A 26769-nucleotide genomic window follows, 5' to 3' on the forward strand; every position below is an offset into this window, starting at 1 on the left:
ACAAACACCCATCAAGCACGGAGAAAGCTGACCAGTTTTCCTAGCTAACAGATCGGAATGCTGCTTCTGAAAAGGACAGAGTGGAGTTGGCTTGGAGTTCTCTGGGAGGCGATGACAGAAAAGGAAGAAACTCCCTCTTCGTGACTGAGTCAAGGTCAGCACTTGCCTCCACTGGCATCAGTGGGAACAGGATCACTGTTCTCATGTGATCCTGGCAAATGTCTCCAAGTCTTAGTTTCTCCATATTAAGCAGAGATAGCAAAACTCACCGACAGGCACAGGACCCTGCTTTGTGCAGCAGTGTGCTGACATGCAATGCTACATGCCTACCTAACCCTGAGCAAGGCATCTCTGTCCTCTGTAAAGAATTCTGAGTGAATGCTTGTCCACCCACACCCTGACAGACAGAAGGAAACACAACACAGAAGCAGTACGAAGGAACTAGTACTGTGGTCATCCAAGTTAAAAAAATCATCATCAAGGAATAAGTGGGGGGTACAGGTTAAATCCTCTGGGGAGATGGAGTTTTCATTTTACACAAGATCCAGAGAAGAATATGAAGACATATTAACATCCCTGTGCTAGCAGTCTGCTGCCTAAGCTCTCCCCCATGGCTACAGCAGACACTGCTTCTCTGCCCGAGGATAAGAGCATATGAGTGCTCACTTGGCAGTCTAGAATCCCAGCCTTGCTGCTGCCCCTGTGAACTAAGACAGAACACTGTTCAGTGTGGTTCTTCCCTCCTGTGACAACAAGTTTGCAAACAGTAAGTAATGGAAACCTGCACTTTCCACGTGGGAGGTCCTGGGACATCCTGACTAAGGACACATGATAACGGGTTATTACAAAATATGGTTGTGATGATGGCTTACAGGAACTGCCTGAGCACTGCCTCCTCCCAAAGGTGTGACAATGTGCTGCTCATGAGAGCACCACGCTCTCATCGACCTCTCTTCTGTTTAAGAGTCACTGAGATTATACTTACTGCAGCTTTGGAGACATGGCTTAGAAGGGTTCATTGCTGCTTCTTTCCCTTCAGAGCGAAGGACAGACACCCATTGAAACAAAAGATTAGTCAACCAAACCACACCTTCTGCTAAAGTTCTTAATGACAGCTGCTATCCAGCCCTGATGGGTGGTGAAACATTGAGTCCCTAGGGTACCACTCCCAGCTCCAGTAAGGAAAGCTGTCCTTTTGGAGTATGAAACCTTTGCACTTACTAACAACAACTCCCCTCTGGGCTAAAGCTGGAAGATTGGCTAGGCACCATTTTTATGTGGGGTGCTGGGAATATTAATCCTTCCACTCCCCAGTGTCTCATGGATATGTGTCTTGTGGCACAGGAGGGACAATAAAGGGCTGGGTAGCAAATAATCATGTAGGGCTTTCACAGTTTCCTGCGCCATCTCCCAGCATGGCACAAACAAGACACATTCTGTCTCAGGTGCCCCAGAAGTTGACAGTTCTCCCCTGCTACAGGCATACCCTGGGGCCACGCAGGGACTTTGGCTCCCTCCCCTACCCAGGCAGCTCAGGCTCCCGCTGCTCAACAAGGATGCACTTCCCATGGTCTCCATGGTTTCACGTCTCTCCAGAAACAGATCAGCTCTCCTCATCTTTGTCTGAACAAGCCTCTCAGCTTTACTGTGCGATTGGTACATGTGCTGCGCTGACCAGTGCTACTGCACGCAAAACAAAGAGCACAGAGCCTGACTGATTCCAGTGAAATGTATCAGTCGTCAAGAAAACTGAAGGATAGAGAACACAGAGAGGGCATAAACCTATATTCATGAATTGCCTTGTTTCTTCTGGCACTGAAAATTCCTTCCTCAACAGTGACTGGCAATTGACTCGGCGATCCTGTACTATAATAGCTCTTGCTGGATGGGCAGAAGGATAATTATTTCCTTGCTGTGTGTGATCATTGTTATTCCGTGTTGGTTTAAGGTCAAAATGTTTACAGGATTCAATGCACACAGAGGTGCAGAGTGTATTTAATTTACACCAGCTGCTTTAATCTCAACTTGTGTTCGGATGTTTATGTTTCTCGTGACTTCTGTTCCATGTCCCATTGCTTTAGCAGCACTTTATCCTGAGCTGCAGGAAGGCAGCAGACAACACAATTCTTTACACCAGAGAGTATGCCACTGTTTGATTTTTACATAGCAATTTCTACTGTGCTATAGTTGTGACACACTGTTACAAATGTTACCTATTTGGAGGGGTAGATTTTAACTTCAAACTGCAGGGAAAAATCAGACAGAAACACACGTTCTGTTTTCATTTTCTGGAAAGATGCCCACATAAACACTTTTACATTGACTAGAGCCCTAACTGCTCTGCTTTCAATGTTGACAAACCGCCAGACCTGTTATGCAGCCCAACCAACGTTATTCCTGAGAAGGAGCGAAGGAAGAGCGAAGGAACCAAACATCTCAAAACCACATCAGAAGGACACAGTGAACCTGTGTTTCCTTGGCCAGTTTGGCCATGACACTTGTCTTTCACAGCACTGACTGGAATTGTTGCTACCCCACAAGAACATCACAACAAAAAATATGTCCTGGACTCAGGCTGTTTTAAATATGTTCTCCCAATTGCAATAGTATCAGATGGCAGTAATTTTGGACCAGATTTTGATCCCCTTATTCATGCTGGCAAGCAGTCACCTCCACAAATAGATCCACTGACTTCCATGTTAGTAACTGATTGTCAGTGCAAGCAAAGAGATCACAGTCCTTTACCCCACTTTAATATTTGGGCTGTATCAGGAGCAAAAAAAATGTATTTAATTTCCAACAAACCTACTATTTTTCAAAGACTTGGTGAAATCATTCGCCTCCTGAAAGGTAACCCGTGCATCTGTACATGAAGGGAACACCTCATTCACCAACACAGTGTCCGCACTGTCACTAAAATAGTGACTATCAAAAGAAAAACTTGCCACATACCCTGAGTGCTGACCTTAACGTTCAAATAGTCTCTAATAGGGCAGGGACTACAGCCAGCTTTCAAACATCTTTATATGGGTATCCAGAGAGTGAAAGGAAAATGCAACTTAGGTGTTCATGATAAAGATTCCGAGTTATGCCAGCCAAGAACCAAACATACAAGTCACTGGAGACTGAAGTGTGGAATGTAACTCTGGTGCTGTGAATTCACCGGTTTATGAGCTAATTTTGAACCATAGAAAGTAAACAACACAGAGCCATGAAGACCTTTCCACTGGAATATTCTGTTTATGTGGTGTTTTGAGAAAGCCAAAACAATTCACTATTTAACAACAGAGGTCTCGCGTGGGGCATTCCAGGACTCTTGAGCAAGCTCAGGGCTGGGCTGTCTTAGCTACTATATTATTAGTTAATTAGATAATACAACTCTGAGGTTGATGCTTTTCATCTTTCTGGGAAGGAATCAGTCAAAGAACACACTGAGGGAAAGAGCCTGAGAAACAGGTAGTGGCAGGATGCAATTCTAAACTGTGGCTGAGTCTAAGGAAGGTAATGCTCTTCTGCTGAGAGTCCCTGGAGTACTCAAGAATAGTTGAGATACTAGGGAAGGGAGTGAAGAAAAGAAAGCGGCTTTGTCAAACTCAGGGATAAAAAAAAAATCGCAAATTCAGACCTTGAACAGTATGAAATTGGCTGAAAAAGTTTCACAGCTTTGGAAGTGCTTTTATTTGCTGTGGGTTTGAGCCTTTAGGAAGCCATTGCTTCACATCTTCAAGCTTTCCTCCACCACCTGGAGGTTAGAAATTTCATTAAAAAATACAGGTGAAGATGAAGATGCTCCTGCAATCGTTTGGCTGCAGCTGTTAGCCCTTCAAGAAGATCCCCATAATGCTGAGGGTATGAATGTGATTGAAAGGCAAGGTTGTCCCCAGTCTGAAGAGATGTGTCTTCACCTTGCAGTCCATATAAACACATAATGACTACCTCATTACTAGTAGCATTATTAAGAGAAAAGCTTGTTGTGTCCTCTAGGCAGCTCTTGCACAGTCAGAGACGGAGGTGCAGAGAACAGGAACAAGGGCTCTCTGGGACACAGCCCATGGGGAGCTGAGCCCTGCACCTTCCACAGCCCTTACCAGCTCCGCTACAGGCGTCTTCTAAGCAGCCGCTCCTGGTGCCAAAACCAGGGGAATGGAACTCTCCCGTCCAGGGCTCTGATTCCCGTTTTTCTGTCTCTTTGCCTTCACGGCACCTTTCTGCAGGCTATTCCAACACAGACGCTGTCCAGTGCGACCGCGGGCCCGGGCCAGCCCTGCCGTGGTCCATATTGGTGTGTTCCTGGCGCCACCTCATGGCCAGAGAAACACCCTGAGAGTGATGCTCAGGACAGGGAAGTGCGGGGTCTGTGTGTGTGTGTGTGTGTGCACTCCTGTGCTGCGCTGGCGAGGAGCAGGGAGCCCATCTTCACACAGCGTGTTGGTGGTGCAGTGCTCTTCTCACAGGCTACATGTTTTTAAAGAGACCACAATCTCATTGATGATGGTGTCTATTAGCAGACCTAGACATACTTCCCGATTCATGCCTGTGAACAAGAGGCCCATACCCCAACTCTGCAGGCAAGTGTTGGCCTTTTCTGACCTTCCTTTCTACAGAAGAGGAGTCCAAGCGCATGGGGTGGAGGAGCTCAGTGTCTCCGGTGCGCTCCCAGTCTGGATGTCTGGCAGGACGTGTCTGCAGGACAGCAGCTCCGTGCCCCAGGAGGTCAGTGCAGACACACACTGCTCCAACTGGAAAATACAATCTGGTTACTCTTTCCCCAAGTGCTTGAGTTTGATGAAGGCACACATTCTAAAACCACTCTGATCTGGTTTTGAGGATGCCAGGAGATGGAGTGTCCCCTCCTGGTCCTAAAAGAGAACTGCACTGCTGACAAAATCCCAGAAGCAACACCGAAGAGAATTTACATGTGGAATGCTGATTCTGTGGCAGAAATGCCCAAGATGAACTACCTGGATCAGGATGTGAATTTCTCCAAACTTATCAGTGCTTATAAACCCTTAAAACCATTTCTCCATCTCTTTTTAGTACATACTACTAAACCTTCACCTTTCCCATGTTAAAAGCATCCAAGATCTAGTTAAAGAAGTTCAAGTGTGAGGTGAAGCCTGAGCATTGGAGTTGCAGAAGTCAGAGTAGAGTCAGCCCCTCATGTGGGTGTGACAATGTGGACTATATTTCTGTGGAGCTGGTGCTGGCAGGAAGGACAGACTGCTGACACTTCAGCACAGAGTCTAAAACACCTGCAATCCTGAAAACACTGCAGAGCAGCTCCATGATGTTCCATCATGCTGGACTCTACCTCCAGCTGTTACAAGTGTGGCAGATACAGAAGGAAAAGCTGTATGAATGTCACCAACACAAAGCCAACATCCTATGTGGCTTTTTAGCCACTGAGTCTGCAACTGAACAAACTCAGTAAGCATTTAGTCCTTACATGGAGAACATGCCTGAAGTTCACAGTCACATCCACTGTCATTGCTACAAATACAGGAAACAAAGCAAGCTCTCCTGAACCTTTTGCCACCTCAGATACACCTTAGGGTCTGTTTTCTTACTCAAATACCTATTTGAAGACATAAAAGCGTCACAGGGTTCATTACCCAGAATGTGGGCAACAGATGCTCTCGCTACACTCCTCAGCCCCAGAATCAAATACTGTGAGGTGCTGGGAAGGCACAATCGGGCACAGCATCCCATTGTATCAGCCAGTGGCTTAAGGCAGTGGCTTATTCAGAGAAAATGGAGGGGCTCAGGGCACGTTACTGTCCTGGCCCTGCGAGCCACATGCCAAAGTCTTTATAAGGTGAAGAGCCACGAAACACATTCACTGTACTGCAAAGAGATGGGGGAGAGGAAGCTCCGGGAGGAGGTTCTAAGCAGGAGACAAGAGCAGCTCCCCAGAGGTTGTTCTGTGAGAACGGGAGGAGGCTGAGCACGCAGCTGGATGCTAAAGGTACCTTGGCAATGTCAGAGAGAGCCTGCGCTGCCTGGCTTCCTCTCACATGTGGGGATTCGTGCCACTCAGCAGCTCCTGCGACAGCCCAGCCTGGCTGCTGGCCACGTGGCAGGGCCTTTGCATGGGAACCTCATGAGAACTGGTTCTGAGATGGAGCTGCGAGTGCTGGAGCAGGGAGGCTTGTGCTGCTCCAGTGTCTCAGAAATAGCACTGGCTGTTAAAGGTGGCTGATGATTAACCAATTCCCATGCCAGTTCCCTTGCTCAGCAGCCTTCCTTTCTGCTGTTGTGGTCACAAAACCCCAATATTGATACAAACACAAAACTGACACAAACATACAAGGAGATCATATGAAGCTGCTCTGGAGCAGACAATATATCCCCTCCTTGGAGAGTCATCTCCCAAGTCAGGATCTGCCCTGAAACCTGCAGCATGCAGTCTGTAATGTGCACATAAACCTTCATGAACTCCAGAGGGGTCAGTGGGACTGCACAAATGTTAAACCAGTGTGAAAGGATAAGCAGGCTCCCACTGTTTAGTGAGCCAAAAGGTATTATGCAAACAGTCTGATTCTGCTCTCACATCCATTTTGCATCATTCCAGCTCATGGTTTTCAACAGTTCCTTTCAGCTGACATCTATGCAAGTGTTGGAACAAAAATAATGTGTGTAGTTATCTTTTCCTATTCAATTCCTATCGCTTCTCTAGAGCAAAATTTGTTTCAGTGCAGGACCAGTCCCATGTTTCTGTTACAGACACATTCTGAACATCAAAATGCAGTGTAAAGAGATCTCACGTGGTATATACACAGGTCACTGCAATTGCCTTTCACCCCTGGCTCCGCAGCCCCCTTGTAGCAAACTGCATGGGAAGTGAATGGCATTAACAGAAGATTACCCCTTCACTGGTTTTCTGCAAATCTGAAGAAGTGTTTCTTGTGTCATTGCCTGCGTCCCCAGCATCGGAGCTGCTCTTATTTTCTTCCTCTTTGCAGTCCTTATCATCTTCATCTCCAGGAGATTTCCGTGACTGCTTGGAGGATTTCTGAAATGATTGACAAAGGTCAAAAGTAAAAACTGAGCTTCAGTCACAGAAAACCACTTTTGAGATGCATGTGTAACGCTGTCTGATGATGTGGTTCCCTGTTCAAGGTGAACATTGGGGAGGATATGTGGGGTGAAAGGTGTTTTTCAGGTGAAGTACTTGGAGTTACTGCCATCGATGAAACAGAAGGAGAAATTCTGCGTTCAACACAGGTTGGCAGCACAACCGACTGTAAGACACAGTAATAGGAGATGGGTATTAGTGTTGGGTCACCTGTAGGTTTTGTTAGTTAATGAAACAGATGGTGCCAGCTTGACAAAAGTTTTGATTAAACACAGAGATGTAAAATGAGAATAACATTAGCAGAGCTGCTTTCCATACTTTTTTTAGTGCTGTCAGCTTTAATATATTAACATTAAAGCCATGTGGAACCAATACATCTTTTCTGCTCCCTTTATGTTATGCAATTCTACAGTACAAAAGGATAAATTGTGGCATTAAGCCACCATTTTCCTAATCCTCTGTTTGCCCAGAGTCTTCTGGAAAGAAAATGGTAGACCAGACCTGAATTTGTAATGTAAAACACACAAAGGGGGTGAAATTACTTACTACGTTTTGTTCAGTGGGTGAACCACGAAAATTCCTGCTCTCCCCCAGGCTGAGCCTGGATCACATTGTTTACTTGCTTCTCATTTCACTTAGTTTTCACTTTCAGAGAAGAATAACATGAATGCGACTAAATGTGACTCTGCCACCTCTTCCACATTTTTTAAAGCAAATTACAGACTTAGAGGCACACACAAAACTGGAGGAAGTGACTATAATGCTGCTCCTTTTCACCCAGATGGCAAGTGAGAAGCATACCTGAACCCAAAGATGTCCGTGTGCTGGGGATTACATTCACCAGCCATTAGGAGACAACCTGAGACACATTACCCTTAGCTTCCTCATCTGACCCATTACTTAGACATTAAGAGGGCTGGTAGATACTACATTGCAAGTCTTTCATCTCCAGATTGAGCGCCCTCCTCGCTGCTTAATGAATTAGTTCTTCCTCCTCCCCATTCTGTATCCTGTGCTGAAGCATTTTACACTCAGCTACAAGAGCAGATGAGCACATATGACCCAACCGCATTTTAGCACAGCATCTGGGGCACTCACACTGGAGACGGAGAGGGAAGCATGAATTCTACTGGACAGGAACCAAACCTGAACTCACGTCTCCCAAGATGCACACTCCTAAGGCATTTTTTGCTCCTTATGGGGAAATAGTTACCTAAGAGGATCAAACCAACTAATCCAACTTTGCCCGGGTTTTCTTTCCAGCCCTTATGAACTCCTTCCCATACTTTCACCTCCCCCCTCAAAGTGTGGGCAGCAGGACAGGGCAGAGTATTTCAACTGCTCTCTCACCAAGGCTGTCACAAAACCATCAGCACTTCCCTTTGCCTGTTTGAACACTATTGTTATGGTGCTGCAATCAAAATGCTACAGAAGGACGAAGAGATTGCCATGAGGTGGACAGTATTCTAACTATAAATGCCCATTGGTGACAATGGAAAAACTCAGAAGACAACCTTTGAAGTGTAGGATTTTTTCCGTTTTGAGCCTGCTTTTTCATTCTTTCTTTTTCCTTTTCCATCCTCTTCTACCCGATCACCTTCCTCCTCACTGCTGGCATCTGCTGTATTTCCTCCTTCTCCTTCAGTTTCTGATGAGCTCTGTTGCTGAATTGCCTTTAAAATAACAATAATAACATAAACAGTAAAAAAAACCCACTAAAATCTATTACCTCATTTTTGTTCTGTATTGAAGATGGAAAGACTGTAACAGGCAGCTTACACTTCGATCACTATAGTCAGGAAGAGCTCAGGTTATTCCTGCAATTATCAAGAAAAAGGGCTGCAAGGGCAATTGTTTCAGACACCACTTGGAAGCAGTTATCACACACAAGTTCTGGGATAGCATTCTCTGAAGGGGTTACGCAGAAACAGAAGATCCAATAACAAAAATGTGTTTGCCAGGGAACTAAGGGTTGCTCAGTTCAGAGACCTGGCCCCACTTTGGGTGAAACTATGGAAAATGTTAGACTTTGGCTGCAACACGAGAGACTTAGGAGAGAAGGTGGCTGTTACAAACCCCCCACAGCGCAGGATTCTGTGTTAGGAAAAAGCAAACACTGACCAGAAGGCTGAGAGCCCTTTGACAGCCCATCTCCCACAGACTACACACTAGAGGGCTTTTTTAATCCCCAAGTGTATGCAAAACATCTGCAGGGCTGAAAACATGAAACAGGAACTGAGAGGGGCAGCAGCTTGCTTGCAGGTGGTCCATAACTCTGGTTTGTAAGGTTTTGTGCTAATAATGTAATAGGTGTTTGCCTTCTTTTAGAGGTGATTTCTGCCTTCAAAGGACCATATTTTTTTTAATGAGAAAAGTTCTTTGGTTTTACCCAGCCCACCAACTCCTCTTCTCCCCTCCAGTTTCACCAGCTTTTTTGCTCCGGACATCCTACAGGGAGAGCTGTTGTACAGCAGCTCCTATCTAGTAACAGCAGCTTAAACCTCCACCTTCTCACCCCTCACATCTTTGGCAGTGGTGTCCTACATGTTATACGTTACCGATGTAAAAATCAAAAGTGCAGTGACCTTAAGGTCCATGTAAAATACACTGAACCTGCTACAAAAATAAACAACAGAAAGGAGTCAGAAATTATTCATGTTTATACTGCAGTAAATAAAACCTTCCATTTTTAATTCAACTAAATCTGCTGCAGAATTTTCCACTTCACCACCCCAGAATATCACAGAATGCAGAGGGCTCTGCAGTATGATTAAAGCTCAGTTTGTCACAGAGTGCAAGACCACAGTTGTCTCTACATTACACAATTACAAAAGCTGTGAAACTTCCCATCTCCACCAAAACCAGGATCTTGCACATCACTCATACCATGTTTACATTGACAAGAACTCCTCAGAGAAGCAAACGAGAAAGATGAAGAATACAACTGAAAGTCATTTACCTGATATCCAGTAAACTTTACTCCAGGGTTGTTTTCTATTTCCCACAGGCCTTCATTGAATCCTTTTCGCTTGTTTGACTTCCCAAACTTATCTTTGTATTCTTTATATGGGAAAAGGTCTTTGGGCCCCAGGAACGCACTGCATTTTAACAAAGGTAAAATTCAAAAAAGGACTTAAATTGCTCCTCTTCCAAAAACCCACCCACCATTAACAGTGCATATATTTTCCCTATTCTTCTGCTCATTCCATCACTTCTTTTCAGGTTTATTTATTTGTTTATTTATTTAACACACTGGCTTTGAGTTACTGCTGTGAGTCTGATTTAATGCACTGGCTCACCATCCTGATGTTTGATGTTGCAGAATCATGCTGCGTCTCTCTAGAAACAACTAAACCGAGTCTCATTTATTGTATTAACTACTGCTGGGAACTGGCACTGGAGCAGTTTATGAAAGGGATTATATGACGTGATTGCCTGCAATAGCAGGGGACCAAACTTCTAATCCTATGTGTTACAGATCCAGAAAGGCCTAGAAATACCATACAAAAAGTTAAAGCCCATAAGGAGTGCCTAGAACCCAAGAGCCAGAACTTATCCCTTGTACTAAGGGACAGAAAAATCAGTGGCATTCATTATTATCTATACTGCCAGAAAGCCTGGGAGCTTCTTTCTTGGAATAAACCCCCCACATGCTAGATTCTGTGCAAACAAAATAAAAATGCTCTCTGTCCCAAAAATTTTACAATTTCATATAAGGCAAGAAACAATGGGTGAATATAGGCAGATGAGTAACACAAGGAAACAATGAGACACACAGGGTGCTGTGGCTAAAATGTTTTTTTAGACAGCAAAGGAGGGATTTTGTGCTCTGCTGCTGCGTAAGTCAGCTCTGTACTGGGCCAACTAATGTCAGGCAGAGGCACCACAATGCAGGGAAAAATAATTACAGAAAGAAAGAAGAGTGGTGGTTTATCCGCTTTCTTGCTACATACTTCACAGTCTAACTTCTTATGTAAAACTGAAGAAAACACAATTTCCTTTCCACTGGGTATCTGTATCCAGTGTGTTTGCTCTGCTCTGTATTACAGTACTGGGATAGCTAATTGTAAGTTCAATTAAAAATAGTGAAGGCAAAAAACTCCTTTCATTCCCACATGGAAGATTCTATGTCACCAGTGACTGAAGATGAACAAGTCACAGTGTCCTTCACTATAATCACTGTCCTACTTTCTTGATGGTCTTTGCAATTAATGTTAACTCTATGGTCTCCGCTACCAGGGGATTGTGGAGCTCCACCATTTACAACACATTTATTCTCATACATCACCATGGGGTTGGGAAATTGCCCTTTTTTGTAGATGGGCTTCTGAGGCACAGAGATTTGCCCAAGGTCAAACTCAAACTGACAGCAGAGTACAGAAGAAAACCCAAGTCTCTTCAGTCTCAGGCTAACAACTTAATCACAGCATCACATTTCTTCCTTGCTGTAAATGTTATTTCAGATTAATGCCCGATTTATGCCCTGATTCTTCCCAGCGCTTATGAATGTGAAAAGGTTCATTCCCTTTATTCATCCCACTGGCAAGAAGTTTGCCAGCACAGAGCCAACTGGTGGCTAAAGGCATTGGGTGACATGTCTCAAAAGAAAGAGTTTTCCTTGAACTACACATGAGACAGAATGGTATCCACACCCAGTTGTCCCATTGAGAAATATCTCAATTATAGAATTATAAAGCCAAGAATACTTTTCCACCTGAAAGCCAAAAGTGATTTCCAAACTAACAGATGTCTCGTTAATATTAAAGGCTCCAATGAAGTAATGGATCTGAATAAATTATCTTACCTATGCTCTTGCTAATGCTAGATGTCTTCTTGTTGCCAAAAATACATACAAACAGTTCTAACACAAATAACAGAGGAAAACTGCATGAAACTTACCATGAGCTACCTTATTTTAGCTCTTTTATGTACAGTGAACACTGAAAGACTGCCTACATCTTTGTTTGAAACTCATTCATTGCCACTGGGAGGGTGTAACAGTTTCCACTGCTCTGCTATAAAACGAAGGAGCTGCAATCTAAAACTCATTTTTAATAGCTATGCTTTTTAAATTGTTAAGGTAGTAACTACAAACTGTTTTCCTGTTTCAGATGTTGCTGTCAGACCATGGGCTAACAAAATCCAAAACAAAGGGATCACCAGATTGGGATTTTATTTCAAAATAAAAGTGGTCAGAGGTTTTTCTCAAAATATTTCTCAAGGACAACAGTTCCATTATGAAATAAAATCACATTTTGGTTTCTGATTTTAAAGCACCATAAATTTACTTGAACTTTGTTCTTTTGGGATTATTTTTGACAGTAGTGGTAGATCACAATATAGCAAAGTATCAGGTTGTTTCCTTACAGCAATGGGAAGAAATACTTTAACTAGAGAGAGGCTATTTTAACCTTTATTAAGCAGAAACTGCCTTTAAAGATTTTTAAAATAAATTGGGATGCATGAGCTATGGGGTTTTTAATTATGGAATAATCTTAAAATTAAAAAATAAACAATAGCGTTTTAATAAAGCTTCAAACCTCTACAGTTGAATTTAAATGCAATCAGAATTTCAATTTTTAATTTTTACATTTTTTAAGGAATTCTAGAAAGCGTGTTGCCTGCAAATAGGGAAGAAAAAGTTTTAAGATGTGGCTATTTCATGCAAGATGGAAACTTTGATTTATTTTTAACTACCTCAAACATAGTTTAAAATAGAGACGTGGACATTGTAACTGTGAAACTCTGTAGTAATTACTGTGAGTCCTAACTTACCCTTTCTGTTCTGATTCCTTTGTTTCCCTACGAGCTCATCCAGCTCAATTCTTCTGTCACTTCTGAGAGCTCCATCCTACAATATTCCCAGCACAAATCTCACAGGAACGCATATACTCTAAGGCTATGCGAGGACTGTGTGAGACTCTGGGGTCTGCTTCCTTTCTTTTTATGAGCTTACCAAGCAAGTTCTCACACAGGACATGAACCCAAATGTGTCTGAATGCAACAACCTGATCTCTGTTGTCAGCTACATCCAAGTAACAAAAAATTGCCCCTGCATCAGAACTCAGATGATCCTTTCATAAATTCATGCCAACACTTTTCTTTATGGGAAACACTAGCACTGGTTATTATTTATACTTAGACCATGATATATCATCCATGCAGCAGCGTTCCCACCTACTTTCAAGTTTAACTTCCATGTCTTAATACAAAGGAGTTGGGCTCCTAGGACCTGTCTCTAAGCTCCCAATGGCTTCAGTCAGGACTGTTCCAATAGAATCAGTGGAGATGGCATCAGTTGCGATGGAAGAAGTCATTCTCAAAGGAAAAGGTCATGTTCATTCACTTACGTTTCATGAGTCCCAAAAAAGAAGATAGGGTATTTATTTGCTGGAGGCTTCACGGCTCCTTCAGGGAGTTCATCAATCTGCGAGACAGAAATGGAAAAAGGATTATTCCCTAATGTGGTGTCCCTCACCCAAGGATCCCTACCAAGCCATGAAAGTGCTAGTGCCAGTGTCCTATCCTGGGGTGAGGAAGGGAAGACGGCTGACTTTCAGGCAGGCAGGTCACACAGAGCCAGCATATGACAGAAACACTACAGGGAGGTGACAGAAGACCAAGGAGCCGACAGAAAGTTTTAATGATTTCATGGGCATTATAGTACACAAAGGTAATAAAATCAAGTCTGCTTAACGGAAGTGTTAACTTCAGATGCTGCCTCATCAAAGGCACAGAGCCCAGAGGGTAATCCTGTCATCTCACACAGCCACCTAAGTAACTTCTGCAGCAAACGGCTTGCAGATGGTACAGATGGTATCTCTGAGACTGTGCAACTGGAAAACCGGACAGTCTCCCATCAGTGCTTCCTGGCTGTGATGGTGGTACACAGTGTAAACTGCACAACATCCCCCAGGGAAGAGGGCCTGGAACTCTCCTTCCCCTGCAGCATACCAATAACTGGTTTTGGTCACTACTCTGCTTTGTACTCCATCTCTTCTTTTGCATTTTATTGCTGGCCTCATATTTCTCAAGATTCAGCTGCAGAGCAGCTAAGGGAGGCACGGCGAGGGTGCTCTCCTGCAATATAACTGGGACTGGGACAAACCCTGAAGGCTAAGCAATGCCTAGATCCCGTCTTCAGATGCCTTCAGACTTGTTGCAAGGCAGGAGGTTAGGCCCATGACTTAGACTCATCCATATCCAATTTCTCAGTCCTCTGCAACAGAAATGAGAGAGTCCAGGTGCCTACCCACATAAACCAGAAACACGGCTCAGCTTTAAATAAGATCTAAGTGCCTGCCTTCCTAGAAATGGCACTTCTGAGCATATGTGGCCATCTAAAATGAAGTGTCCAGAGAACTCTCCTGCTAAGAGCAAACCTAATGAATCTAGATATCTATAGGGCAACACCAAAGAGCAGGTGAATGGCTTGCTGCCTGAGTCTTAGCAACTCAGTCTCAACATAAGCATATTGAATCCTGTCAAATGTCACTGGAACTGAGAACAAAGTGCTGACATAGCAGTGCTATACACAATCTGCTCCTCAGCAGAGCAGGGAATGGAACCTGCATGTTTTCACTCAGGAGACCAGGCCCACATGTGCTTTCCTTCTCTCTTCCTGCCGAAGGACCCCAAACACTGAATTCTTGTTGATTAATAAACACCAGATTGTTTTCAAAGGATTTTCTCTTTCACTGTAAAGCATCTGCTGGCTACATGGCTCTCAAAGGAGTATGAGCTTTTGTAAGAATTCAAGTCCTTTTGGTCTTTCTGCAAGGACACCCGTTGGGGACAGAGAAATGAGAGCCACATGTGGAGCTGTAACATCACAGGACTCCTTTCTGCAAAAGAAATGGATGTCTGTCTTTTAGGTGGAAGTGGAGCATTCTCTGAGGTACGCCAAAATCAAGGGATATAAGAACACTTCCAAACCATTCCCTGTCTCTTTTCTGCATCAGGACCCAGAGATGCAGATGGTGGGGCTCTGGTCCACTGGGCTGTGTGTCACCATGCACTCACTACCCACCACCTTCTGCATGAGACAATCCATGATGGTCAGAGGTGTCACACACCTAGTGGGCACAGCAATTACCCAACTTCCTTCACTTAACAAAGCCAATGAACTCATAAATAAAAGGAGAATCTACTATTTAAATGCATATAGAAGGAAGATACACACTGGTAGAAAATGGAAACGTGCAATCCCTTTTAGCTCATCTGCGTGTAAGAAGGAACTGAAATGACATGACAGGCTGTTTGGTGTTCTCATCAGGAATGCATAGAGAGAAAACTGCCAAAGATATTTTTTTAGAACCCATTATCTTCTGACATGAACTATTTGTTTTTAAATAAGTGTCCATAATGTGGTTATTTATTCACTAATTCATGATTTAAATATAGGTATTAGATTATAACTGATAATAACACTGAAGGGAAAAACACTTTACAGACGGACAGCAAGTCAGGGAGACAGTATATCCCACTGTAACACTTTTTATGCCTCCTTAGAGATGGAAGTATCTACACATCAGACCAAAAAAGGCCATGCTGGCAGTTTATCAATCGCAATACACCTCAACTGTCTGGATGCCATAGCCATCCTCCTCTTTATTATGACAAGGAAGATGTTCAGAGAGACCCCCATGACTGAGACAAACAATATCTGCTGAGACTTGAGTATGAACCTCATTTGGCTGCTTGCAGCACGGCACCAGCTCTGGGCTGCATTACAGAGCAGTACAGCCCAGTTACTGTCTCAGCCCTTTAAGAATTTTTCATGAAATAAAGCAAACAGCTGTAAATGATCAGTAAAGCAGGGGAATGAACACATGCTTAGTAGGAGCGCTGATCAGAAGGGAATGGGGATCTTACATCACACAACGTGCTGTGCTCCAAAGCAGTGAGGATCTTCTCCTAAGCAGCATCCCAAGTGGAATTAAGACCTCATGTTGCATTCCCAGCACTTTATACTGTTAGGTAAGGAGCAGCACCAAATTGACAAAGGACAGCAGACTTATCTGTCACGCAGCTCACCTGCTCCCCATTTTGTGGTGTATTTCTTTATTCATCCAAGTATCCCCTCTGACTATGTATCATCACAGGAAACCACAAAAAAGCTTTTCATAGCTTTTGAAAGTTGGCATACACGTACAGACACATGCAGTATAAATCTGCACTAAATAGCTCAAGGATAGACTGCTAATGCTCCTACTCCAACATTTCACTGTGCAGCTGAGGTTAAGACTTTTCCTGCCTTCCCCAATTCTGCTGTGAGCTCCCCAGCTCTCAGGCTTATGTTGCTAGTACTGTAATGAGGTTGAATATGAAGTGACAGTGCTGTCTTACGGACATTTAACTGCCTGGAAAAAAACTAGGGAATTTAGTGAAGGATGAGACCCTCTCTGCCATTAAGAAAGATCTTCCCTTTTCACCCGTTTCACATGAACCCTGCATTAGAGACTGTGAGAGGAGAGCTTTGTAGAGTCCACCATTCTCAGCAAAACCACCTTACCCTTTGTGAACACCGAGCCCCTAAGTGCTCGTTTAGCTGCAGAACAAGTCCAGCACTCCTTGATGATTGCTGCTGTTCTGCAGTAACAGAAAACAAGCGGTACAAGCAACCATATTGCAGCTTCCTGCTGCTGCGCTCAGTCACAATTTATTCCCGTCCTACAAGCTGTTTTGGTTAAATGTGCTGAAGGTTTGGATCTGATATTTTTCCCCATATCAGCAAGATCAAAGGCAGAGAGAGAGGGAGGGAGAGAAAGAGAGCGAGCGCATGAGCACAACAGCGAGAAAAGCATCACTGCCGAACCAGGAACAAAAGAGATAAGTGCACCCATACTAGGACACAGTGTTGTAGTCACAGAAACCTCACTAATGACTAAAGCATCCGTCTATCAGAGAGAGGGACTGCGACTGCATTTTGCTTCTGCAGGGAAACAAACAGATTCTAAAGTACCCGTTATAACCTGCAAACAGGGGATCCATCCCCTCCTGAACCAGAGCAGGCAGCAGGCTGGAGCTTGCTGCCACAGACATGAGAGAGAGCCCTGCATGGCGCGCAAATCTGATCTGTGCATCAGCAGCATCATGGGCAGCCGCTTCAATTATGGCTAAAATTAAAGCAGGTGGTTTCAGATTTCAAGTTTTATCCCCTTTGCTCCTGTTGCTGTCATCTGCTTAATGAATAACAATTGCTTTCTTTTTGCACAACCTCAGCAGCGCTGCACTTCCCAGCATTTGATTGCCAACCAAGCAGCAGAGCTTTAAAGATGTAACTGTGCTTCTTTTTCTTCCCAGTAAACAAATGCCAGGCTTCTAGGGTCAGGAACTCAACGGAGAATTCAGCCTGGACCTCTCAAACCAGAGCAGGGCTTTACCAAATGGTGTTGCTAGGGACTACCTATGTGCAAGCAAGAAATCTGCCTCCTGACATTGTAATTTACATGCTAGGATGTATGTGCAGCCTGAATATTTTGCTCTTGGTGGTGCTAATTGCTGCATTCTCGGGTATTTTCCAACTATTCTCGTAGTATTTCCAACTAGTTGTCACAGGCTGGTTTGTCAGTACTCAACTGCAACACTTTCTTCTCAGTTGCCATGAGGTGAGGGACCCTGGGGAGAGAGGCGCTGGCTGGGTGGGTTGGACGGGAGCCGCAGCCCTGCGACGAGGACGGTGCAGAGCTGCCTGCCGAGAACAACAGTGGCTCCCAGAATTCTGCACAAATCATCCCCGTGCCTGCCTGTGGGATAACGTGGCATATTCCAGACAAGCGGAGGAGCTCCCTGGGAGGGCTGGTGCAGAAGCAGAGGAAGCTGCACCCCCTCCTGGGTGTTCTGCTCTGCAGAGCTCTACATTCCCTGCAAAATGGGAAACATGTCTCTCCGAGACACGGAGAGAACAGCAAGCTTTGTCTCTCTGCTTGCCTATGTAAAGCAGCTTTCTGAGGAGGTTTTTGTTATTGCAGCAGTCAAGAAAGGGGCAGTGCTGCCCATCAGGGCAGAAGGGCATCCCAGATGCATCTTCTTCCACTTGAAGGGACAGCAGGTGTCATGCTGTATGGCTATCACAAAACCTCTGTGCTGTGTACAAGCTGCTGTTCAGAAGCAGGAATTCCAGGCTGTCAGGGTGGCTTTCAGACCAGACCCTGTTCCATTATGTTCCAACAGAATTTTACACTGCAAAATAAAAAGGTATTATGCAAAAATACCTAGCAGGTCCACATGTACCAACAAGAAAGCCTTACTTCAGTGTGCAGAGATGCTTTTGTGGGCATTGAAACCACAAGAACAAGTCCCTTTTATTTTGCAAAAGAGGGAATTAAAACTGCAGAGCAGTAATCACTGATTGTTTTGACATACTGTAAATGCCTTTGATTGGCAAAAGCACACAGAAGCATTGCAGAGATCAGTATCTCCCACTGAAATCCCTGGAGTCGCTGCACAGCAGTCGAGCAAAGGCCTATAGTATTTTTGCTGGAAAGTGGTTCAAGTTGCTTATTATTGCCCAACAGATGCAAGCAGCTTGATCTCTTACAGTTCGCTTATTAGCAAAACTCTAGATGGATAAAAGCAATTCTCTTCAAAATCCATTATTAAAATAGGATATTTTGCTTTGCTACAATGTTTTTATTCAAACAGATTCAATATGCTTTTTAATAGCTGATGCTACTGGGACTCAGCAGTGAGGCAGTATCTTTTCTAAACCATTATTTAAAATAATGTTCTGTAAAATGCAAAATATTAATTTATTTTTTTCCCAGAGGATCCTAAAATGTAAAAAAAAAAAAAAAAAATCCAACCTCCTTCAAGTTAAAAACTGTGACTCAAATTCTGTCGTGCTTAGACTGAACAGAACCCAACTATAGCTGATTGGAGACGGCAGAATTTTCCTCTCATTTATCAGGACTGTATGATATCTGAAGCAGAGCACAACTCCTTCCCCAATGTACATGGAATGCTGGCATGTGCACTTTTTCACCTATTAAAGAAGACAACCCTGGGAAGGGGGAGACCAGAAGCAGAATCCAACTTAATAAGGTGGAATTGCACAGCTACAAAAGTAAAAATTAAAAAAAGTCTCTGAGCATGGAAGAGTGCCACCAGCAAAAACAAAAAGCAAAACAAGATTAAAACCAGCAGAGCATACTTTGGAGCACCGCTGAAAATGGCTGAAGGGTATCATGCAGACAGCCAGAAATGACAATATAAAGACATCAATCGTCCTTTTTTTCTGTGCATGCTCAGGACCTCAACGAGATAGAAGACAATGAAGGGTTAGTTGGAGTCCAAACAATGCTGGCAGGCAATGGCTCACTAGGAAAGATCAGCAGTCTTGCAGCTGAGTTCAGCCTCTTTACATCCCTAATTAGCAGCATATTTTTAAGACAGAAAGTTGAAATACACTTTCTGCAGAGCTGCTTTAATCTTCAGTATGAAAATGGGGCCAAAGCTTAGTTCTGCGTGACTGGGATCTATACACATGACTTTGTAGATAACAGATCTATTCATGTGATTCAAGTCCTCCCTGAGCTTTCATGGCTGGTGGACAGGCAGCTGTCATAGGAGGAGATTCGGGGATGCAGCCTAGTCCTATCTCTGCCACTGCCCCCTGGGATGACCTTGACCACATCACTGCATCTCCTTCAGTCTCACTTTTTCAAATGGGGACTGTGGTACTGTTCTTATAAAGCACTTAAGGTCCACTGCTAAATTGCCAGGTATTACTAATAGCAAGTACTTTCAGTTCTGTCAGAGAAGGATTTCAGGTTACCAAACTGTAATCCTCCCATCAGCACACCCCAAAGTTAGACCGCTGCAAACATGTTCCATTTTGTCCTAATGAAGTGTTTCCCTGCCCCTGTGAGTGAAGCAATAGAGCTACCACTAGATTTTTTTTCCCCCAGTTTGTTCCCTAAGGAGAAGAAAGGATGTGATCACGCTGTTTTCAGTCTGACTCTTACCTGCAATAACTCAGGGACACATCAGACAATTTTGCTAAACCAGACAAAAGGAGAAAGGCCAAAGAGATATTAAGTTTCCCCCTGTTTTGTGATAAACAGGCAGGCTGTCGATCAGAAGATGGACAGGCAAGTAGTCCATATGCTGAGAGACAGCTTGCAATGCTCAACCAAAACATCAGACAACAGGGAATCCACATAAAGACAAGCCAGAGAAAAATAAACTTCTTGAGTTTCATGGCTCACAAAATCATTTTTTATTTGTGGATGGGTGGGGAGAGGTTGTTCATTTTCAATGAACGCTGCCAGCTCTGAGACATTTGTGTTTACTTTTCTTCCCTTTAAGCACAGTGAAGCTTGATTCTTTGCCTGAATTATTTTTCAGATATCAAAATACTGTTTGCAATCCACCTGAGCAAACCACAGTGAGCCCACTAACACCAAATGAAAGCAGTTTCTGTAGACAAAATCTGGCTACTTTATGGTCTTACTACACATATTTTTTTTGTCTCGAAAAATAAGCGTGCAACAAATGCACATCCAAAATGTGTTTGGAAGACACACAGTAAATCATAGCTATTAACCAGTCAAGACATCAACAAAGGAGAAATTTTAGGGACTCTACATTCACAAACACCATTATTTCTCTCCTGCCACTTTCTACTCATAAGCCAAAGGGACATGAAAAGTCAAATCACCTTCCTTCCCAAAGTGCCCAGATAAGCCCTGCCACCTTCTGTATGTCACCTGCTAGGAAGAGTGGAAGCATAAGAATTCATTAGATTGAGGAATATTTTTTTGCCTTCCTATACTTATACTAGAATTTCACTATTTCATTGATTCTGTTTTTTTTTTAAGGAAAGATGTTATATTCAATAGATTGGATATTTTGGCCAGTCAACTTGGTCAAAACCTTTTCAATCAGAAGCAGCCTGCCTCCAGTGTTGACACTTGGTCAAATACACACAACCAAGTTTTATATTCCAGGCTCATCTGTTCCACATATCCAACACTCCATAGCCTACTGCCTGAGCTTTTATTAAGAGATGTGTTGCTAGTCCTTATACTCATATTGGCACACATAAAGACAAAAGGTAAGGAAATTTCCAGAAGACTGCAGTTTCCTAGACTTGCCTGGTTTAATTTACTATTTCTTTTCCAATGTAATTTATTTCCACAAAAAGCCAGTTATAAAATTGGATTGTCACAATATTTCCAGGCTGAAGATTACCAAGCATCCTGGTGCGATATTTAGCTCAGCTTCCCACAAAGTACACAAACCCCTGTTGACACTACAGCTTGCAGCTGAAATTGTCTTGAGTAAGGAAATTTGATCAGTGGGGACTGCAGGTCCCAGGATATGAGCCTCCAGTTTGAGTCAGGGTGGACACAAACATACTAAAGAGAAAGAAGGAAACAATCTGATTCACCTGCTGCAGCCCACAGGCTCCTGCTAGGAAGGATTCAAGCTTGACACTGAAGGCTGCAAGGCTGCAACTACTCTCTGGACCTTTGGTTACAGAAAACCTTCCTGCTTGTCTCCTCTGTGACCTGTTTTATTACCATCAGTTGCAGCTAAGGAGTATAGTATCAGGGGACTGAAACACTCCTTGTCACTGCACAAGTGCCTGCATAAAAAAATAACTGTAATACAGGAAAAGAACACAAAATCTTTGTCCCTTAAAAGCACAGAATGTTTTTAGTGTCCTCCAGTCCTCTGAGGTTTGGGTGCAGCAGCAGAGATGAGACTACGTGAATGTCCTGACTGGTCCTCCAGACAGAATGGAAGCACAGCTAAGCATGTATTTGTCTTCATTAATGTTGCTCTGTGTGGACCCACAGACCACAAAGATGCATGGTTTTAAATTCCTAAGTGTATGTGTTCACATCAGAATACCTATTTGCAGGATGCAAGCAACTACTTCAAAACATAAACTTCTGTTTCACAGCACCTAAACTAATTTACCTATTGCCTAGCTACCTTTTTGCAGGCACAGGCAGCCTGCTGAGCTGAGTACACAGCCACATGAACAGGTATGCTCTGCATGCAATGAGTGTGGTGGAGCTCCCTGAACACACTACATCTTGGTGCTGAGGTCTGCAGAAGCTCAGGCACACTCAGCATTAAACCACAGCACTTGGGGTGTTCTCATGAAGATGGGACTCTTCAGTAGGGAAAAGGCCTCAGTGCAGATTTTGAGGCTATGGGATAAGTATAATTGCCAAGCATCACCAGTGCACTGGCCAATTACTTTGTTGTGATGCAAATAACATGTACAACAACAACATGTACACAGTCTGGGGGATGAGAAGCAATGGATTCTAACTGCAAAGCCAATGAAACGGAGTGATTTGCAATAATTTTTCAAAGGCAGGTTTTCCTGTTAACTCTGCTGACAAGCTGTGAACTCGTACCTGCAGAAGAGTTGAGCATCTGTAGAAAGCCCAGGCTTGCTGCAAACCTAACAACTCTTTGTAAATAATTGTTTCCATTACTGCTGCAGCCTTAGCCACCAGCTATGGTAGAAAACAACCAATTAAACCAGCAGACTATTTTGCTAAGGTGGAACTTTGCCGGGGTCATCTGTGTCACTAAAACCATGGAATGAAAATTGATTCACGGAGTCACAGTGGTCTCTGTGCATCACTTGGACCCAACTTTGGCATTTTTAACTGGGTTAGCTTTCAGTCTGTGCTCAGATTTCCAGGAGCTGTCATTACGGTGTCAAATACCTTCTCTGCAAAGTCCCTCAGTCTAGGTTAAACTCTTAGGAATTTTAATCTGTCTGCCTAAAGAGACTAAGGAATGAGTTTTTCCAAGCCAAGTCATACTTCTCCCCACCTGCCTGTTTTTCTGCTTCCAAAACCTCAGAAGGAGAGTTTTCATTTAGTTTTGACCAAAAATGTAATGTTGCTGAAATTTACGTAGATAGCCCCTGAAAGATTAACAACCTTATTTATCAAAATGGACACTTTCCTCAAAAGCCATAAAAAATCCCTCAAGCAGCAGTTTACAGGAATTAAACTCTTTATATAAAAATACACAAAGCACTCCATTAAATATATGCAGACCAATGAACTTCATTCTTAATTACTAAACTATGCTAGAAAAGAATTGAAACAATAAAACCATGGAAGACAAAAAGATGTATTTTTAGGGATGTAAGTGGCATTAACATCAGAGACAAGATGAATGCATCAGTATGGCAGTGACCAGGCTTGTGAGGGCGGCATGTCCAATATTCTAAAAATACATATATTTTACATTGCAAGCACTAAATATGTTTTAAGCATGCGAGTACTCTCATTTAATTTACATAGATAAATCATAGGTTTGAAGTTGCTTGCATGTTTACTCCATACTTGTAGGATTAAGAGTTACTCTGTAGCATCTTCTCCTTCTATCCACTAAATTAACTTGAATATGTGTATGAGGTATATATATATTGTGCTACTTTCACATAACCTCCCAGAATATGGTGTCTGCATGAACACGAGTTATCTACAAAACCTAGTGACTCACCTGCACTTACGTTACGGAAGTCACAAAGTTTACTCAGAGTCTGCTGTCTCCCAGAAGTCTGATTTTCTCTAACGTTCCCTTTCTAAACAAGACTCAGGGCTTCTGGCCATCTCGCCCTCTCATTTCTATTCTGGACTTGGAGGGGTAGTCAGAAGATTAATTTTAAAGGAAGGATGATTCTAAAAGGATACAGGCCGTCAAGGGACAAATTAAATGTGTGCAACTGTAATGGCTGTTTTCCCGCATACATTAATATTAGATTTTTAAACCACTCTTTACCTCTGAATCAGGAACAGCATCCATACTAGAGCATGGCAGCTTAGCACTCTCCCTTGGCAGCTCAGTGAAAAACCATGTTTTAAATCAGGTTACCATTTTCTTTTAGAAAGCAGCTGTACAGAAGCAGCGTGTTATTCTGACTCATAATATGCAAATAACTGGGAAAAGGCAATTACACATAAAATAGAACCTGGTTAATGAGACACATATCTGGAACTAGGAAGTACATTAGGGAGCACTGCACATACAAATTTATCCTAAGATGCAGATACAGTGTTTATACATACCCCATGCAAATCAACACGATCCAACCCAAAGCGTTTCAGACAGTATTCAAAATTCTAAGTGTCACTTGCCTTTACTTTCTAATGTGGTAGTGATGACACCTGATGTGTCCAAACCATGCTCCACAAGCAATGAGTTTTAGCTTACACTGCTTTTAATTGTCAAGATCCCCAATTCAGTCTCACATGCAGCACTCATGACAGCATCCTTTTCAATAAATCTGCCCTGGAGACAACCCTGACACCCCTGTTATTATACCAGGTCAATGGTATTGCTGACATTTGACAAACAAGTAAACTAACACCTTCCTCTGCAGCAAATGTTTCAGAAAAACTATAACCTTCTCATTAAAAAACTGTTTCCCCTACTCCCACATCTGCTAAAGAAGCTGGCATTTCTTAACATACTGCCATTAAAATCTTTATTATTATGGGCTTCTAGTAACTTAACAGCTAGGGACTTGATCCTGCAAGCACAGCTGGGCATACAGATTGGCAACATAAACAAAGCCATTGCCTTTGTAGGATCAGATCCCATCCAGCACAATACCATGGCAAATATATACGCAGGTGAATCCATTCATTCGTAAGGCAGGAGGTGGCACAAAACATCTTTCAAAAGATAAGGAGAAAACAGTCACAGCATTTTAATGCTGAAGAGCCCTGTCTGACAAATGTGTCTGCTCTAATCTGTTTTCATCTTTAACAAGGAATTCCTGTCATTTTACCAGAAGTACCAATTCTGAAAACCTGCTCAGAAAACTGACCCTTAACAACAATGAAAAGCTCCAAAGCAGAGTCCTTCAGGTAAATGCAAAGAAAACAAAGTACTAACAGATATAGAACAAGCTTATTACTGGTGATCTTTGCACAGAATACAATTCTAACCACAAGGCTTCATAATTTTATGCTACCTTCTTCTAAAGCTGTGACAGAAATACTGACTGTGACAAAGAAAAATAAAGTTTGCGCACGAGGAAGATTTTGAAAAAGAACTGCTGATAAGGAGCAGTAAAAGAGGTACCTGAAAATGTGAACATATGCGAGTCACCTGATCCAGACACCATATGAAAAGAATTATCTGTTGAGTTTGCTGTACTTCTAATATCTTTCAAAAGCCCTGGTATTTGGAGAGGCACCGCAGTAAGGAATGTCATCTTTTATTTTTTCCTTTCTGAGATGAACGTCTGCCTTCTCCCTTAGGCTGTGGTCCTACTTTATGTTTCTACAAGCACGGCAGCACACATGTAAGCAGTTTTATTGAAATCAAGAAACCTTTATGCAGTTGAACTCATTTGCTGCCTTTGGGATACGGTCCTTTGAGAGCAAATTAATGGGATAAGTATCATCTTCCCACTGCTCTTCCGTAACAACCAGGACAGTGAGCCTCCAGCCCTGCAGTGGATCTACTCAGGCTTACTCCTAGAACACACAAAATGCCCAAGCCTGTGCCTGCTGGAGGATAATGAAATGCAGTTGTAATAGCACACTGCTAAGAACACAGGAACCTCAATTCTGCAAACACTTCCACATGTGATTAATCCTGAATAAACGCTGCCTAATTGGATTCCAGATAATAGTGCCTGAAGAAATCCTTACAGAAGTACAAATTTACATTGGCTGAGATGGAAACAGTGACATCTGGGCTGAACACCAACTAGCAACCAATTAGTTGAAGAAAAAGATTATAAATAATAACACTACAGTGCCTGGCATGAGATGCCTTCCTCAGGTGTGTTCTTTGCCAGGCTCTGCCTCACTTAACACCTTCTTCCATGTTCTGGAAGAGGCATCTGGGACAGCAAGCTGGAAATCTTCACAAATGTTAAGACAAAGATAGTCTCTTATGCTCATGTGTATGTACATATAAACACGCAGTCACTTCGCTACACCCAGTGATGGTAAAACCCATATGACAACTGACTCACAGAGTCCTGGGCCTGGGACAAATATCATCTGCAAGTAAACTGAAATCTAGCTTGCAAAAGGAAAAAGCTAACACATCTGGGAAAAAGGATTTGCAATGTAAGAGAGAGAAAGCTGGAAGCAGCAATACTACAGGAAGGCAATAGTGGACCACAAGTTACATTTGAACAAGCAATGTGCTGCAAAGGTCAAGGCAATATGCAGAAATCCCCATTTGCAAACACACATCGTGCCAGGGAGCTGGCAGACAACCCTCACGTGGTGCGGCCGCACCCAGGAAAATGATTTTGGCCCTCTGCAGGACATCACTGTGGAGGCTGGTAACAGCTTGAAGGAAGCTAAAGCAAAATACAGAGATACTGATGTTAACGCACATACCAAAAGGCAATGAATGGGGCTGGAGGAATTGATTTACATACAGGGAGGGATTGATTTACATACAGTGATGAATAATAAATTATGTCCCATGGAAGGAAGGAAGACCATGGACGGATGGCCTCAATTCTGCTATGGAGTACAAATCACACCCCTGCATGCCTGCGGGCTCTGGAGCCCCCTCAGCCACCATGCTTGGGTGGTCTCAGCACAAGCAGTAGGAAAAAGAAAGGCAACAGCTGAGAGGAGGAAGGACAGAAATATCCTTTTGAGGCACAGTGCTCTGCTTTCTGGCATAAACTTCAGGTGCTTTGTCAGGATGGCCAACCCACAGCACATGCT

At 43.2% G+C, this 26769-nt stretch overlaps 1 protein-coding gene across 1 annotated transcript in view; it reads right to left on the reverse strand.

Moving 5' to 3' along the window:
• HDGFL3 (HDGF like 3) overlaps positions 1 to 26769 on the reverse strand; it is a 38342-nt gene that overhangs the window by 1838 nt on the left and 9735 nt on the right. Inside the window, exons 2-5 of the mRNA XM_062629755.1 lie at positions 13426 to 13502; positions 10035 to 10173; positions 8590 to 8748; positions 6866 to 7012 (exon numbers count right to left, since the gene is read on the reverse strand). Of these exons, the coding sequence (XP_062485739.1) occupies positions 6866 to 7012; positions 8590 to 8748; positions 10035 to 10173; positions 13426 to 13502 (522 nt within the window). The remainder of the gene's footprint in view (positions 1 to 6865; positions 7013 to 8589; positions 8749 to 10034; positions 10174 to 13425; positions 13503 to 26769) is intronic.

Source organism: Pezoporus occidentalis, unplaced genomic scaffold, assembly GCF_034315485.1.
Source record: "Pezoporus occidentalis ecotype Australia unplaced genomic scaffold, CSIRO_AGI_Poc_V1 ctg11, whole genome shotgun sequence".
In the NCBI taxonomy this organism is placed as follows: Eukaryota; Metazoa; Chordata; class Aves; order Psittaciformes; family Psittacidae; genus Pezoporus; species Pezoporus occidentalis.